This window comes from Chiloscyllium plagiosum, unplaced genomic scaffold, assembly GCF_037043375.1.
Source record: "Chiloscyllium plagiosum isolate Xiang-an unplaced genomic scaffold, Cpla_swu_hap1 HiC_scaffold_37, whole genome shotgun sequence".
In the NCBI taxonomy this organism is placed as follows: Eukaryota; Metazoa; Chordata; class Chondrichthyes; order Orectolobiformes; family Hemiscylliidae; genus Chiloscyllium; species Chiloscyllium plagiosum.
Genome location: NW_028270175.1, coordinates 28,369,937 through 28,385,266, shown reverse-complemented (window position 1 = coordinate 28,385,266; position 15,330 = coordinate 28,369,937). Strand labels below are relative to the sequence as shown.

Below are 15,330 nucleotides of genomic sequence, written 5' to 3'. Positions count from 1 at the left end.
CCTCATAGCTAATACTTTTAATCAAGCACCAAAACTTAGCTTGGTAGTGAAAAATGCTCCCTTCTCAAAGTACTCTTGCATATCTGGAGTCTTACTGTCTCTGACTGCTACTCTTTTGACATTAAATTTATTATGGGAAAGAGTGTGCTAGTTTCTTCCTTCTATAATGTTTTTGCAAAGCATATCTGGAAAGAAATGCACTTTTTAAAATGGAGATTCCTCCCAAAAAGTTCCATAATGTAGAATGCAGAGCTGTATCGAGGGACACAGACCAAGATAAACATGCAATGCTGCTGGAAGACGATCAAGTGAAAGTTGCTCTTTTTTTAGTCTACCCTAAACATGCCCAGTGGAAAAAACTCTTGGCAATTGAGTATTACAGAGTAGCATGTTCCTCCTTGAAGGATGCACAAACGTTTGGAGCTGCTGCAAAACTCTGGAGAAAGACCACTGTAATAGGCTTTCCCACCATAAGATACCACAGGACTAAAAAAAACCTGGAATTTTTGTTTGGTTGTATATGTGATGTAAAATGACTTAAATCATAAGGTATTACAAGACACTTGAGGGTGTCATATACTGTATTGAAACAAACTGTTGTGTTACACTTTATGTAATCTTAATGTTATGTAATGTTAAAATTTGAACTCTTATATTGTACAAGTATATGAGTCAGGAGCAGGACGAGACCATTTTACCCTTCAAGTTTGCTCAGACATGCAGAAAGATCATGGCCAATATGATTGCAGTGTCAGATCTCATCTACCCTTGATTATGTTTCAACTAGTTGCTTCATAAGAATCTATTTATTTGTGCATTAAAAACATTTAAGGGCTCTGCTTCCAACAGTTTTTCAGGGAACTCCAAAGGTTCACAGCTCTTTGAGAGAAAAACATTTTGCCCAAACTGTTTTAAATGGACAGCCCTGATTTTTGAACAGTGATCCGTAGTTCTACTTTCTGTCATAAGAGAAAATATCTTCTTTGCATTGTTATGACACAGCGTTGAACCCTTCTGCTAATAAAATCGAACACTCAGAAAAGCTCACCTTGCCTCATAATCTGTTAAAGTATGAGTGACGGAACTCCCGACTTGCACTGTTTTTTTAAAAAAATTATTCTTTAACTTTAAAAGTGAACATTAAACAACAACTATTTACAACTCTAAGCCTCCTTCCTCCTAACTACTTGCTATCTGCCTCCAACTCTACAGCAATAAAACACCGCTATTAAAATGACATCAACTTAATTTTCAAAACCGTACAGTGACTGTCTCTGGTCTCTGTCTACTTCTGGCTGTACATGTCCCTGAGTCATCTTTGGTCTTTTGCTGCAAAGATGTTTAATATGAAAAAGTACCCTTGACAGAGAGTGTTTTGCTAGCACTTACTCTGATGATGGTGATTAGTCACACTCTCTAGCTAACTCTCAAAATACTGGCTTCTTTATACCTCAAACATTGGATTGCCTCATTGGTTCGATGTTGTGAAAAACAATAACTTCAAACTTAATTGGATTTTAATATCCTGGGGCATAATTTAAACTGGTTAGATTTGAAACAACTGAGGTATCTAGTTTACAGCCAAATGTTACATATTTTCAATTTTCCAGGATGCACTGAGATTGCTAGTAAGTCACATGACAGGTGCCTGCAAGCTCTTAGTGCAAAACAGCCTTCACTCTCTCTTAAAGCTGCAGTACACACCTTCAACTTCAATGCAGCATCACCCCAGTGAAGACCTTTGCAAGTTGTATGATTAAGGTGTATTTTTGGAGAAGATGTTTGTCAAAGGGGATGAATCCAATCTTGTAATATTATCATTCCTCATGCCATTTCCCATTTCAAATAAAGACTGAAAGAAGTGTAGTCTATAATTACTACTTTAAGATGTGCTTTCACTCTTTGCTTTGCAGTGAATGAACGATCAGAAGAGGATATCTAATGAGCAAGCGATCCTGTAGTTTGCAATGGAGGAAGTGAGTTTAATCGTAATTTAGATCCTTTCATATGTGGGGTGAATTCTGTATTATTGTCTTGTACGTTGCTGAAAGGGAACAAAATTAAATGTCTTGTACAAAGTACAAGATTGGAAGAAGGAGATGCTAGTTGCAGTTGGCATATTTCCCTTTGCTCCTGAACTACACATTTTTTTTGTTCAAAATCCTTTGCTGTTTTCATGACCTAGAAATATAGGTTGGTGACCATGATTGTTTTAATTTCATGTGTGGCTTAATATTTTTTGTTAGATTTGTTGGATGTGGAACAGATCCTTGTGTTAAATGTCCAAAGTTGTCAGGTGGATACAAACCACAACATTTCCAAATCATGGTAATTGTGGTTCTCTCTGCTATACATGCATCCCAGTGCAATCGCATATTTCAGTATGTCTACTTGAGGGATGATGCTTATTTTTAGATTGTTAATAATATCACCCACCTTAGCAGAGGTTATTTCTGAGGAATTTATATTCGCATTCCACCGTCCTCATTTTCAACACTTTTGAAAAACAAAAAGACAGAATCCTGGAGATTGCAAGAATTGCTTGTTTTTATATCCAATATTAAAAAATTCAGGAGGTATCTATGCACAGAAAAGTAAGGCTATTGGCCTGATTTTTCCTCTGTTAGTTGGGTAACACAAGCGGATGGAGTCTAGAGCACTGTCCCCCACAATCAGAGGCAACCACAAGGATTTCTGAGTGCCAAGTATATGTGTTAAAAGTTGGTTGAGAATTTGTACTCCCATTAAGTTGTAACTTCTTCCATTGGTACTGCTGGGGAGAAGTTGACCACTTTTTGAAATGGTAATGCACTGTTTTTCTGAGAGCTCTTTCTGTAAATGGCTAAGTATTTATTTGTACAAAACAAACAGATGTCCAGTGCTTACACCTTCTTGTAAGGTATCAAGTGCTTACTTTAAATATCATGTTGACTAGGGCTCCAGTTTAAGGAAATTATGAATGTTTGTTTGTATTTTTTAAGCACTCTGCACATGCCATTGTCACTACAGAATTAATTGGTTGTGTACAGAATATATATAAGTTATGGGGAGTCTGTGAGATCTTGGGGTAGGGGAGTGAGATGTGAGGCCAAGATGGGTGGCAGGTGCAAGTTGGTTTTGAGGTGTAATGGGAGATGCAGTTGACATAAAGGGGACGTTGGAAAATCAGTAAAACCTTGTTATTTTTGAAAAGGCGCCAGAATCCAGACTCGAGACTCCTCTTAAATCCGTGAACAAAGGGGCATAGAAAAGGGCCTTTCAGATGCTTGCATCCCCATAATGAGTTGACAGTGTTGCAAATTCCCACGACTTTATCTCATGCCAGGGAAAATTACTGCCACCTACCTTTTTTTCAAAGGTCTTTGAAGTCTTCGCAACGCCAGGAAAATCCAAACCAGTGTTTCGGTCAATGACCTTCTTATCAAATCAAATGGTGTAATTGTACATGGAGTCATACAGCTTGGAACCAGACCCTTTGGTCCAACTAGTCCATGTTGATCATATTCCCAAACTAAATTAGTCCCATTTGCCTGTGCTTGTCCCATATCCCTCCAAACCTTTCCTATTCATGTACTTATCCAAATGTCTTTTAAATGTTGTAATGGTACCTTCATCCACCAGTACTTCTGGCATTTCATTCCACACACAAACCAACCTCTGCGTATAAAAAAAGTTGTCCTTCATGTCCTTTTTAAAACAATGTCCCCACCCTAGGGAAAAGACGCATACTTATTCACCTTGTCCATGCCCTTCATGATTTTGTAATCCTCCATAAGGTCACCCCTCAATCTCCCATGCTCCAGTGAAAGAAGTCCTGACCTACCCAACCAGTTTTAAAACTCAAACCCTCCATCCCTGGCAACATCCTGATAAATCTTTTCTGAACCCCCTCCAATTTTAATAATAGCCATCCAATAGCAGGGCAGCCAGAATTGCTCCAGATGAAGCCGAACCAACGACCTGCACAACTTCAACATGACATCCCATCTCTTATACTCAACAGTCTGAGTAATTAAGATAAGAATGCGAAACTCCTTCATAGCCACCTTATCTACCTTTGATGCAAATTTCAAAGAATTGTGTATCTGATCCCTTCGATCTGTCTGTTTTACAATATTTCCCAGTGCCCTATCATTAATTCTGAAAGTCCTGCCCTTCTTTGTTTTACCAAAATGCAATGCCTCGCATTTATCTAAATTAAATTTCATTTGCCACTCCTCAGCCCATTGACCAATTTGATCAGGATCTTTTTGTTATCTTTAGATAACCTTCATCACTGTCGACTAGACCATCAATTTTGGTATCATCCACAAGCTTACTAATGTAACTACTTCACTGCCTGATTATTGTAGCTAAACCTATTCCTTCCTTCACAGCAATATTAATAACAAGGGTTTCTAGTTAATAGCTGAAGATCAATGGCCTTATTTTCATCTCCAAATATAATGGTCTGAAGTAATGTGAAATGAGAAAATTGAAGCTCTAATCGAGATTAATTAGCTCAGCCTAAATCTTGGAGAGTGGGTCAATCCTGAAATGCTTGGCTTAGTTACTCACTGGACAAATTTTATGGTCCATTGGACTATTTGAGATGAAAAGTTCAACAGTGCCCTGTTTTTGTTCAATATCCAGTACTGTTTTCTACAAGAGAATAGGAGGTTTTAGGATGCTAACACCATCAAAAACAGTTTCACCGCAGTTCAAATTAACTTATTACATTTAATAGAACATTTTCTAATAAGCTGCTGTGCAAATCCAATCCTTTCTTTGCCAATGTATTCCTTAACTAATAGTCTAGTTCACAAAATAATCTTCCTTATTATTCTTAATATGCAGAGCGATCCATTAACTGCACCTGAAATTGAGATGTTAGCTGATGTGCCTCAGCGTGTGTTGAAGGGACTTCCTCAAGAGGTGACTTTAAAACCATCAGCAGTTGATGAGAAACGCTTAGGTGAGTGTTTTTGGACAATGTTTCATGAACCTAAAGACTGGCACTAGATGCTGTCTTTTGCAAAGCTTGCAGTTTTAACATGCATTATTTGAACTTCTGTCTTGTTATCTTATGGAGGAGCTGGGTTCAAGTGCATTATATTAAAATAGATGATTGGCAAAACATCTCATAATAGTGCACGCAAGTTTGTTTTATTTTGGAAGATAATTGTGTTTAAACAAATTCCAAATATACACTTTTAGTGAGATCTTTATTGCAGTTCTGTAAAACCCATCCCCACCAATTACTAGCTCCCCATATTTATACAACCAATTTGCACGCATCTAATCCTTAATATATCCATCACCAGCGGCCTCATTCCATTGGATGTTGGGAATCATTTCAGACCATATTAGACCTTTTGTGGGGAAGGGAGAATGCAATTTGTAATATCCCTGCTGATGTTCTGTTTGAAATCTGTGAATGACTGGTGAAATTGTGATTTGTTTAAGTTAATACTGATTTTATCAGCTTAACTGAAGTTAAAGCCATTTCGAAATGGTGCATAGAATTTGACAAGTGACCAGGATATTATAGTGATATTATAGTAAACGAGCTATATAGAAAGCTTCATGAACAAATATAGTTTAAAGTGAGTTTATTTTAGCCAAAATTAAATGCTTTAAGTTTAAATGTTAAGTCTTGACCTTAAAGCTTCAGAAAATTTTGTCTTTCAGGTGTGTGGGCCACAAGGTCCATTCAGAAAGGCAGAAAATATGGTCCATTCTCAGGAGAAAGGAAGAAAAAGTCCCAGGTCAAGAATAATGTATATATGTGGGAGGTAAGCGCTGTCTGTCTGGTTTCCAGGTGGTTAGTGCGTAGTTTAAAAGGTATAGTTAGTTATTTGAACAAATAATTTTCATTCAAATGTTATTATTTCACTCAAAGTAAATGCACACGAAATGTCTCATTGTCAGAAACCTGATTTGTTATAACTCCAATAACTATGTTGACCTTTGGAATTACGTGCTTTGATCTTTATCTCCTCTTCACTGCCATCATCTCTATGCTACAAAACTGTTACTGACTTAACATTGATATTTCTGCAAACATTAAAGTATGGCCTCACTTTCATTTTTAGAAAAGGAAGAAAACATTCAAAGTTTTGTATTTTGGACACATTGCATCTATTTCAAAATACTAGCTTACTATCTTTAAGTCGCTGGAGATTAATCTGTCATCAGTTATTTCATTGTCATTAGACAATCTATGTATCCAATCTGCTGGAATGTCGAAATCATAAAATATTTCCGAACACAAGGAAGTAATTTGGACCTTTGTGTCTGTGCCATTTTGTGTATGGTAGCCATGATGTGAAGGTGCCAGTGTTGGACTGGAGTGGACAAAGTCAGAAGTCACACAATGTCGGGTTATAGTCCAACAGGTTTATGTAAAATCAAAAGCTTTCAGTGCACTGCTCCTTTCTTTCCAAATACTATTTTCCCCACTAAGAGTTTTCCTTGGCGATTCTTCCACTTTTGCTTCAATTAGGTGAATCTTCTAGCCTTGCTTTAACTCATGAGTTTGTTTTTCGAACAAGTCCTACTTACTTCCTCCATGGTGAACTATATTCAAATATGATATTGTTCAAAATCAAACAAATTCAAGCTTCAGGTCATTAATGGAAAGTATGACATGATTTCACAGTTGAAAAAGATTTGCTATATCAATGTCAAGAAACCCAAAACACAATTAAGTAATAAGTTTGCAGGTTCAATTTAAATCTTAACAATCAAACAAAGTCTGCTACTTTCTCCCTTCAATGACACCAAAAATGCCAATTTTGTAACATTACTTGTCTCTTAAATTAGACATCCTATCTCCTGGCTGACGTGCATCTCTTTTGCTGTAAAATGATTTTCAAATGAATGATTTTGTTGTCATGTGTATTTTACGTAAGCATACAATAAAGTACTGTGAAATCTTTCATTTGTTGTGATGATTTAGTGCTATTTTGAATAATTTAAGAATGAGGGAGGGGGAAAAAAAGAAGAGCTTAAAAAGGATCAATCAGTTCTGAGCCTGACTACATCATACTAAACTCTGCACTGCTTCTCTTTGGTATCGTAGGTTTATAAGGAAGCTTGATTTCAAAATAGATTCTTAGAGTCATAGAAATGTACAGTATGAAAATAGATCGTTTGTCCAGCTCATTTATTCCTAGATGAATCTAGTCCCATTTACCAGCATTTGGCCCATTTCTCTCTAACCCTTTCCTGTTCATATACCCATCCAATTGCCTTTTTAAACGTTGTAATTGTACCAGCCTCCACCAATTCCTCTGGCAGCTTATTGCATGCACTCACCACCCTCTGCATGAAAAAGCTCCCCCTTAGATCCTTTTTAAATCTTTCCCCTCTCTCGCCTTAAACCTATGCCCTCTAGTTTTGGATTCCCCGTCACAGGGAAGAAACCTTATCTATTTACCCTATCCATGCCCTTCATGATTTTATAAACCTCCTATAAGGTCACCCCTCTTCCTCCAACACTTAGGGAAAATAGCCCTCCTTCTCCATTAAAAAGAGCAAATGCACTTCATTTTGATCCAAGTACAAATGTTAGTCAATTAGCACTGATCACCACTGCTTTTATTCTTAGAAATAAGGTTGAGGTTCCACGGGCTCAATATCAGGTTGGATTTTTTCCACAAGCAACATTGCCATCTGACTGTGATAACATCTTTCTGGGTTTTGAAGACATGGTGTCTTCTCAGTGTAGACTCAGCAACTGTTGTTGTTGCCCTCTTCATGAAAATATCTAGGATCACCCTTTCGTAGCACGATGAGATTGCTCCTTTGATCTAACAATTAAACCACACAGGTTTACTCTCAGACAGACTGCTGTATCACTATAATCTTCTAAAGCCAAAGATAAAGCCTTAAAATCTCATCTTTTAAATTTCATAATTTTTACATCACTCTTGTATTCTATGCCTTGTCTAATAAAGTAGAGCATGCCAGCTGCTTTCTCATCACCTTTATTAACTTGTCCTTTCAGAATCTGCGGATATGCATTCTCAGGTTCCTATTTTTTCACACTTATCTTTCCATTTATTGTGTATTTCCTTGTCTCCCAAATTTTCATGAAGTGTTGTTCAAAAGTTACAGTAAATGTGAGTTTTAACTGCATTGATTTAATGGCTATCGTCTGTATCATTTTAAGCATGCTGAAGATTTTCTGAAAGTAGAAACTTCAAATTAAGCATTTGAGTAAACCTTGAGATTCTAATAACATTTTTGATACAACATTAAACCATTTACTGCCATTTTGTTTACACAACTTTGTGGCAGATGCATTTTTTATTATGCCAGTGTGTTTTTGTTAAATACCATATCCATGTTGAATAATTTGAAACAATTAATGAAAAGTAATTACTTTAGAGTAAAAGTGATATGATGATATGCAAAGCTACTTTAAGATTTTTTTCAAAATAATATGTACAGCTAGCCTGAATGTTTGACAACTTAATTTATAATTAAAAGTCAGTATCAAAGATGTGGAGGTAATGTGTTTAATAATTGATTTGAATAATGCATAGAGACATGGGTTAAGGCTTGCTTTTTATGATGTATGACAAATTTATAAAAAGAAAATTCCTTTATTCATGCAACAGGTCTGTGCATTCCCCTTGCACCCCTTCCTCGTGTGTTTCTGGGACATAATCTTGGAACTCCCTCCCGAGCAGTACTATGGGTTTACTGCAATGATTCAAGAAAGTGGTTCACTATCATTGTTTTGAGAGCAATTGGGAATTGGCAATAACTGTTGGCTTTACCATCAATGTCCACATCCTATAACTGAGCAAAAACAAACCTGGACATTTAAGTATTTCTGGAGGGCAGTCTGGATCTCAGATAAAATTTTTTCTCCCCACTCACCGCGTGCTCCTATCCTTTCAGCAGAAATCATTATGATGGCTACAAGCAGGGACTTTACATTCATTCCCTCTATTCCTGAAGGCATTGGCTGATAGTGTAATACTGTTTCATGGAAGCTGGCAGTTCTGCATAACTTTACTAAAATACCCGTTCTTCATATGAAATGAGACAGCAAATGTTGGAAAAATATACCAACTGGAGTCGCAAATTACCTTACCCTTGCTTGGGATACATACATTGTAGAAGCCATTGAACGGTGGTGGTGAGAGGATTAATATATGGCTTCGGTAAAGCTATTTTTCCTTTTTTTTCATCTCAATATTTAGTTTGTTTTTTGTCATTGATTAGGACTGGTTGGAGGCATTGCTAAGGGTTTCATCTTGTGATATTTGCTGATGTTCTGCAAATATTGCTTTTACCTGATAACAAGTAAGGTAAATTATAGTGCACAAGTGGTATTGACCAGGGAGCCCGACTGTACCTTGTACAGTGCAAAGGGATTCTGGATGTTGTTCTAAGATGAATACTGGGAATGGGAAAAAGGGTGAGCAAAGGTTGGTTACAGGCTTATTGCTATAATTGAGTATATTTGCTCATGATTTTATGCTGTTGGATGAAGTATCCTGAAATCCAGGAAAGCAACTGCAAGTAGATAAAATGTGAAGCTGGAAAAGCGCAGCAGGTCAGGCAGCATCGGATGAGCAGGAAAGTCTATGTTTCTGGTCTAGACTTCCAACATCTGCAGATTTAGTTGGAGTAGGGAAATATCGGGTGTGATAGAGGGGATAGCAATGATGGGGGATTTATTTGCAGTGAATAAGGAGAGTGGAACTTTAATTCTAAATAATAATTTGGCAAAATTGAAACTTACAGAATACGGAGTCCTGGATAGAGAGAATATCAAGAAGTTTTCACTCGTCAGAGAGGTTAGGACATGAGCGTATAGCCTCAAAGTGAAGAGATAACCCTTAGAATTGAGATAAGGAGGAATTTCTTCAGCCAGAGGGTGGTGAATCTGTAGACGTCTTTGCCACAGAAAGCTGTGGAGGCCAAATAATTGAGTGTATTTAAAACGATAGGTTCTTGATGGGTAATGTGATCCAAGGCTACAGGGAAGCAGGAGAATGGGATTGAGAAACACACCAGCCATTCTTCATTGAATGGAAGAGTAGACTTGATGGGCTGAATGGCCTAATTCTACTTCTCTATCTTATAGTCTTATGGAAATTACATTGATGTTGTTCACAGTCTGATTTCCCTTCATAACTAGCAATGCTATTTTAACAGATACTTCTTATGTGTTTACACATAATAGATTTAAATACTCTGTTCCCACCAGTAACTAGCAATAAGCCTGGAACCAACCTTTGCTCACCATTTATCCTATTCCCAGTATTCATCTTGGAACAACATCCAGAATCCCTTTGCGCTGTACAAGGTACAGTCAGGCTCCCTGGTCAATACCATTTGTGCACAGTCCTACAGGCTAAAATATTCATTCAAGAGCCACCTACTCCCTTTTGCCTTGATTATTCTGGTGGGAATCTTCCGTTTGTATCACTTTTGTTTCCCAATTGTCCAACAGTGGACAGAATTTTCATTGTTTTACTCAATAAATTCCTCAAGTTTTTGTCACTGTTTTTGCTGTTGCTTGTCTCACAGCAATCTCTGACCCATAATATTGCTGCTGTTACTAGTTCTTCAGAAAAGGCTGGGCCACATATACCATCCTAAACCCCATCTGCCAGTGTGCATTTGCCCTGTACTTGGACCCTTGTTTTTCAGTCACCTTAATCCCATGGTGTTCTCCAAGCTACTGAACCTCTCTAATCAATATCTAATTGTACCTGCCATTCCAGCTACACTTCATTCTCTGCAATGGTACCCAGTGATGTCATGGGGTGGGTAGGTTAGAGTGGATTAGCTATGCTAGGAAGTTTACAGTGATAAGATCAAGTTCCAACTGTAGCAATGAAAGATTCATTTACCTATTCTGGGAGACTCCTAGGCAACCTCAGAGAATTGAGTATTCAGAAATTGAATCACACTTTTCACAATATTACTTTTCATGCACTGTAGCTTCTTGCTGCAACAAGCAGTTTTAATATTTTAACAGCAATGCTTTTGAAGCTTTACCCCAGTCACTGATCTGTTATTAGCTTCATTGGTTTTGGTCTGTGATGCAGTATTTATCACAGGCTTTAACAGAGTATTCACTGTACAGAGTTGCACTGAGTTGCCCTGAATGGGCAGTGGATATACAGAGGCATAAAAGTAGTTTATCACCAGTAGCCTTGTATTTAACCACGAATAAAACATTTGTGCGTTAGTTTAAAATTAAAGCTGATCAACAATTAACAAAGAAAGCTTGGAAGGAGCCATTTTACTAAATAAAACATTCTTTCCCATTTAGTTCTGACTTGTAATCGGCCTCAGTGCCCTGGGTTATAATAATTTTCTGCTACTGACTGCTATCTAGTGACCCCTACTGGAAATTGTGCCTGTAATTAACAGAATTGAGTTTGGCTGAGATGCCTCTCCCACAGAGTTGAATACCTTTTTTTGAAAATTGTTGAGCAAGCTCACTACATTAAGATTGAGTAAAATACCAGGTACATTGAGAGGGCTTTAAACTGCTCAGAAGGAGGGAAGGATTAGGAGAGGGAAAGTAGATTTACAAAGCAAAAGCATATGTCAGATAGGCAGCTATTTGAATAATGATGCCCAAATTGGGACAACTTGCAAACATAGAAAAACAGCAGTAGACAGGGTCAAAGAGGGGAAAATGGTAAAAAGCCAAAATTAATGTATCTTTCCTTGAATGTACATAGTATTAGAAACAAAATAAATGACTAATCAGCACAAATAGAGGTTCATTGGTATGATCTTGTAGCTGTGACAGAGACATGTGCATTGATAAAATCAATTTGCCAAAATTGTTCAGTTATTTGAAAACAAAACTTTAGTTTTTATGGTTAAAGTACAGTTAGGCTACTTAGCCATACATCAAAATTCTTAAAGTTCTTTAAATGCTCAGCATTCAGTTTTACATATGATTTTCATATCCAATTTAGCATGATTTCCTTGTCAATAAATCCAGTAGTGTCTCAGAGCTATTTCCTTCATACAGTACAATCAGATGATGAAAACTACAGAATCAGCACACTTTACAACTCCATGTAGATCTAAAATGAATCAATGAATCAATAATGTTTACTTGGTATTCTGTCTGTATGCAACTAATATAATGCCTTGATAGCTAGTTTTAGATATTGAAACATCTAATTAGTGACTTGCCTATGGAAATATTCTGAATCGCAGAAACTGTGAGGGATAATCAATTGCTGAATCTGCTGTCAGCCACAAAGTCAAGAGACGAAGCAAATCTTAGAACTTCATACTCAAATGGAGATGTGGAAGTCCAAAGTCAAGTGACCAAGGATGAATCTAGAGTGGGAATAAAGATAATGTATGCATGCTTTTTCTATATATACTGCTGTATATATCAAATGACTCCAAGCTCATTGACAGGGCAAAACCGGTTTCTAGATATTTTTAATCAATGTTCAAATCTGTTATGGCACACCTGTGGAGCAGGTGGGACTTGAATCCAGACCTTTTGGCTCAAAGGTAGAGGCTCTCAGATATGTTCCTATTATCTCAGATTATCAATGTAATTTTTCTGTTTATCAGAGACATCATGACAAAGTTCACATTGGAGGACATCAATAGAATTAAAAATATCCAATGATAAAATGGGATCAATCAGGAATAGTCTCATGAGTGAAGCCAATATAACTGTTTAATTTGTCATCATGCATTTGGGGGGGAAAATGGTTTAGGTTTTGTTCAGTATAGCTTGGATGTCTTCTGGATCATTTTGATTTATTCCCCCTCTCTCTAATGTGTACATTTATAAGAGTACATGATTCACTCTATATTTGGAAATGAAAGATTGATTGATTATTTATCAGACATGGTGGGCAATTTGTCTTTAAATGTTTTGCAGTGACAATCTTCTCTCCCTTTTCCAATGTGCCCTTCATTCGCAGGCATCTTGATCAGCATCAGGGAAAGGATTCTACATCATGATTTAGGTGGTACTTAGTGTGAAATGTGCACATTGGGTTGTACAAAGTTTCTTTGCAAAAGGTTGGACATAATTGTACGTGGAATCTTGTGTGATTAATAATAATGTGCACTTTGCTTCCTTGTGTGTCTCTTTCTCCCTTGCGCCCTTGTGCAGTCTCTCACTTGCTCTCACCTGTCATAAGCTTTAAATAGGGCAGCATATTTCCTCTTTGTTTTATGTCTGTTTTAAGGCTGGTGAAGAGCTTTAGTCTGTGGATTGAAAGCCATTTCCACTCAGGTTGCGTTTGTTTCATATTTATTTTGAAGTCTTTAACCAGTTGGCAAAAGTGGTGCAGTGTTTAGTTTCTCATTTGCTATTTGAAATGATATGGCCAGAATCCAGGTTCATTGTAACAGACTTAATCACTAGACATCTTTTATTGAACGTTAGCAATAAATGACCTAACATTTGTGCAGAATCCAATTTTCACCTTTATTAATTTCACAACAGACTGCAATTATCTTTCTGCCTTGATGTAGGAAATAAAATGACGCATGATAATCTTGTTACTTATCAGATCTAAAATGCAATCAAATTGAAACTCTTTTCAAATTGCTGTAAAAGTTTAAGGTCAGTAAATTTAGTGGGTTTTTTTCTTTCCTCCCTTGGTAACTCGATTTCTACAATACTTTTCAAAAAATATTTCTTTGTACTCAATCTTAATTTCCTAGTCAAAATCCCCTTTCCTCTCCTTTAGAAATCAGTGACCTCATTTGAGGTTGCACAAATTGTGTTGTACTATTGCTAATCCAAGCAGCTTTGACAATGATTTTGGAAGCTATTTGCTTGTGGAGATCATCATGGTCAAGCGTCATTTTTTTTTCCTTAGTTGATAATGTGTGTACTTCAGGAGTTACTGAATAGTGATCAGGAACGACAGTGCTTGCTGATTTGTTCACACCCATTAGCCTGTATATTGATGTCCTTTTAAGCCATTCCAACTGAAGTCAACTAACTCCACTTGGATGAAGCATTGAACATTCCTGATCTGCATTGCATTGCTCAACAGTTTATTGGAATTTAAGAGATCATTTGACAATGTGGGATTTTAAAATCCAAGCGTTTTGTGAATCAGTATTTAACTGAAGTATTTAATTTATTTGGAAAATGTACAACACCTAGACAGTTCTGACAATCTGACTATTGTATTATACTTTGATATGGAGTGCCCAGAGCATTCTGGTTTTAAGTTCTGCCATTAATGTCTTCAATATCAAAAATACAATACTGTTGAAATTTAACTACAAGTAGAGATAGTCTTGAACAGATACTGCTCCTTGGAAACATTTATCAGTTTTTGAATGAGCGTCTGGGGGCAGCAACGTATCAAAGATGCTCTGACAGTTTTAAAGGAAATGGTCAAGAATGTATGATAATATAAAAGAAATGAAACGCACAGCAGCATTGCCAGTATCTGAAAGGGAACATTTCAGGTAGAAACCTTGAAACAGAATATTGTACAATACACTTTCTGCTTATTTTTTTGCCATTTATGGAATTTTCTGTTACCAAGCATACAAAGGAACACCGAAAGGTTAGTGGCTTTATTACTTGCTTTTATTCCATGAATAATGTAGGAGAAATAGTTGCCTGATGTATAGCCTTGATTTGTTTGTTGATTTGAAATTAATTTTAATTTTAAGTCAATTTGATTATTTCTAAATAAAGATTAATTTTAAACTTTAGTACCTTTGTTGATGTTGCAGTGTTGCTTAACTGCATAACTGAGTGATATCATTTTCCTGATTTTGCAGAGTTAGCTTGTCCCTGCTGGGTGAAGTAAGAGTGCTTAAAAATGACTTCCCTGTGCCGGAGCTAAAGAGGGAGAAATCAACTCCTGATTGTTATCCAATGATCCTTGTTCAAAAAAATTACCATCAGACTAAATTTGGTTGTACTTCATACCCTTGGTAAATAACCAGCAAACATTTTACATCCAGGTTTATACATGAAGAACAGTTGCTGGGATTTGGTACTATAGATTTGGTACTGTAGCATCATTGACCAGAAAAAGTTAGCAGTTAGGAAGGAGAAAGTAGATAATGCCAAGGCATTAGTTTATTATTTTTATTTCACTTTCACTGTGTCAACAACTTTGTGATACATTTGTTGGTGAGAAGTCTTGAGATTTCTTAGTGCATTTTGTGGATGTCAGATTATAATCAGTTTATTTATTTGGTGATCTTGTCTTCTAAATTTACACAAAAATATTTGAATAGAAAACCTTTGAATAGGAAACTAGAAGTTGAAGCTGGGATTTCATTAAGATTTCATATGGAAATAAAATTCAACATTGTAAGTAGCATAGCATCTTTCAATGAATGACT

General features: G+C 36.6%; 1 protein-coding gene across 5 annotated transcripts in view; it reads left to right on the top strand.

Annotated features, from left to right (window-relative positions):
* The window catches only part of prdm2a (PR domain containing 2, with ZNF domain a), a 172,634-nt gene that overhangs the window by 77,746 nt on the left and 79,558 nt on the right, over nucleotides 1–15,330 (top strand). For all 5 annotated transcript variants that reach the window (XM_043675655.2, XM_043675654.2, XM_087980537.1 and 2 more), the window contains exons 2-4: nucleotides 1,914–1,976; nucleotides 4,837–4,954; nucleotides 5,671–5,774. In XM_043675655.2, the coding sequence (XP_043531590.1) occupies nucleotides 1,968–1,976; nucleotides 4,837–4,954; nucleotides 5,671–5,774 (231 nt within the window). In that variant the 5' untranslated portion in view covers nucleotides 1,914–1,967. The remainder of the gene's footprint in view (nucleotides 1–1,913; nucleotides 1,977–4,836; nucleotides 4,955–5,670; nucleotides 5,775–15,330) is intronic.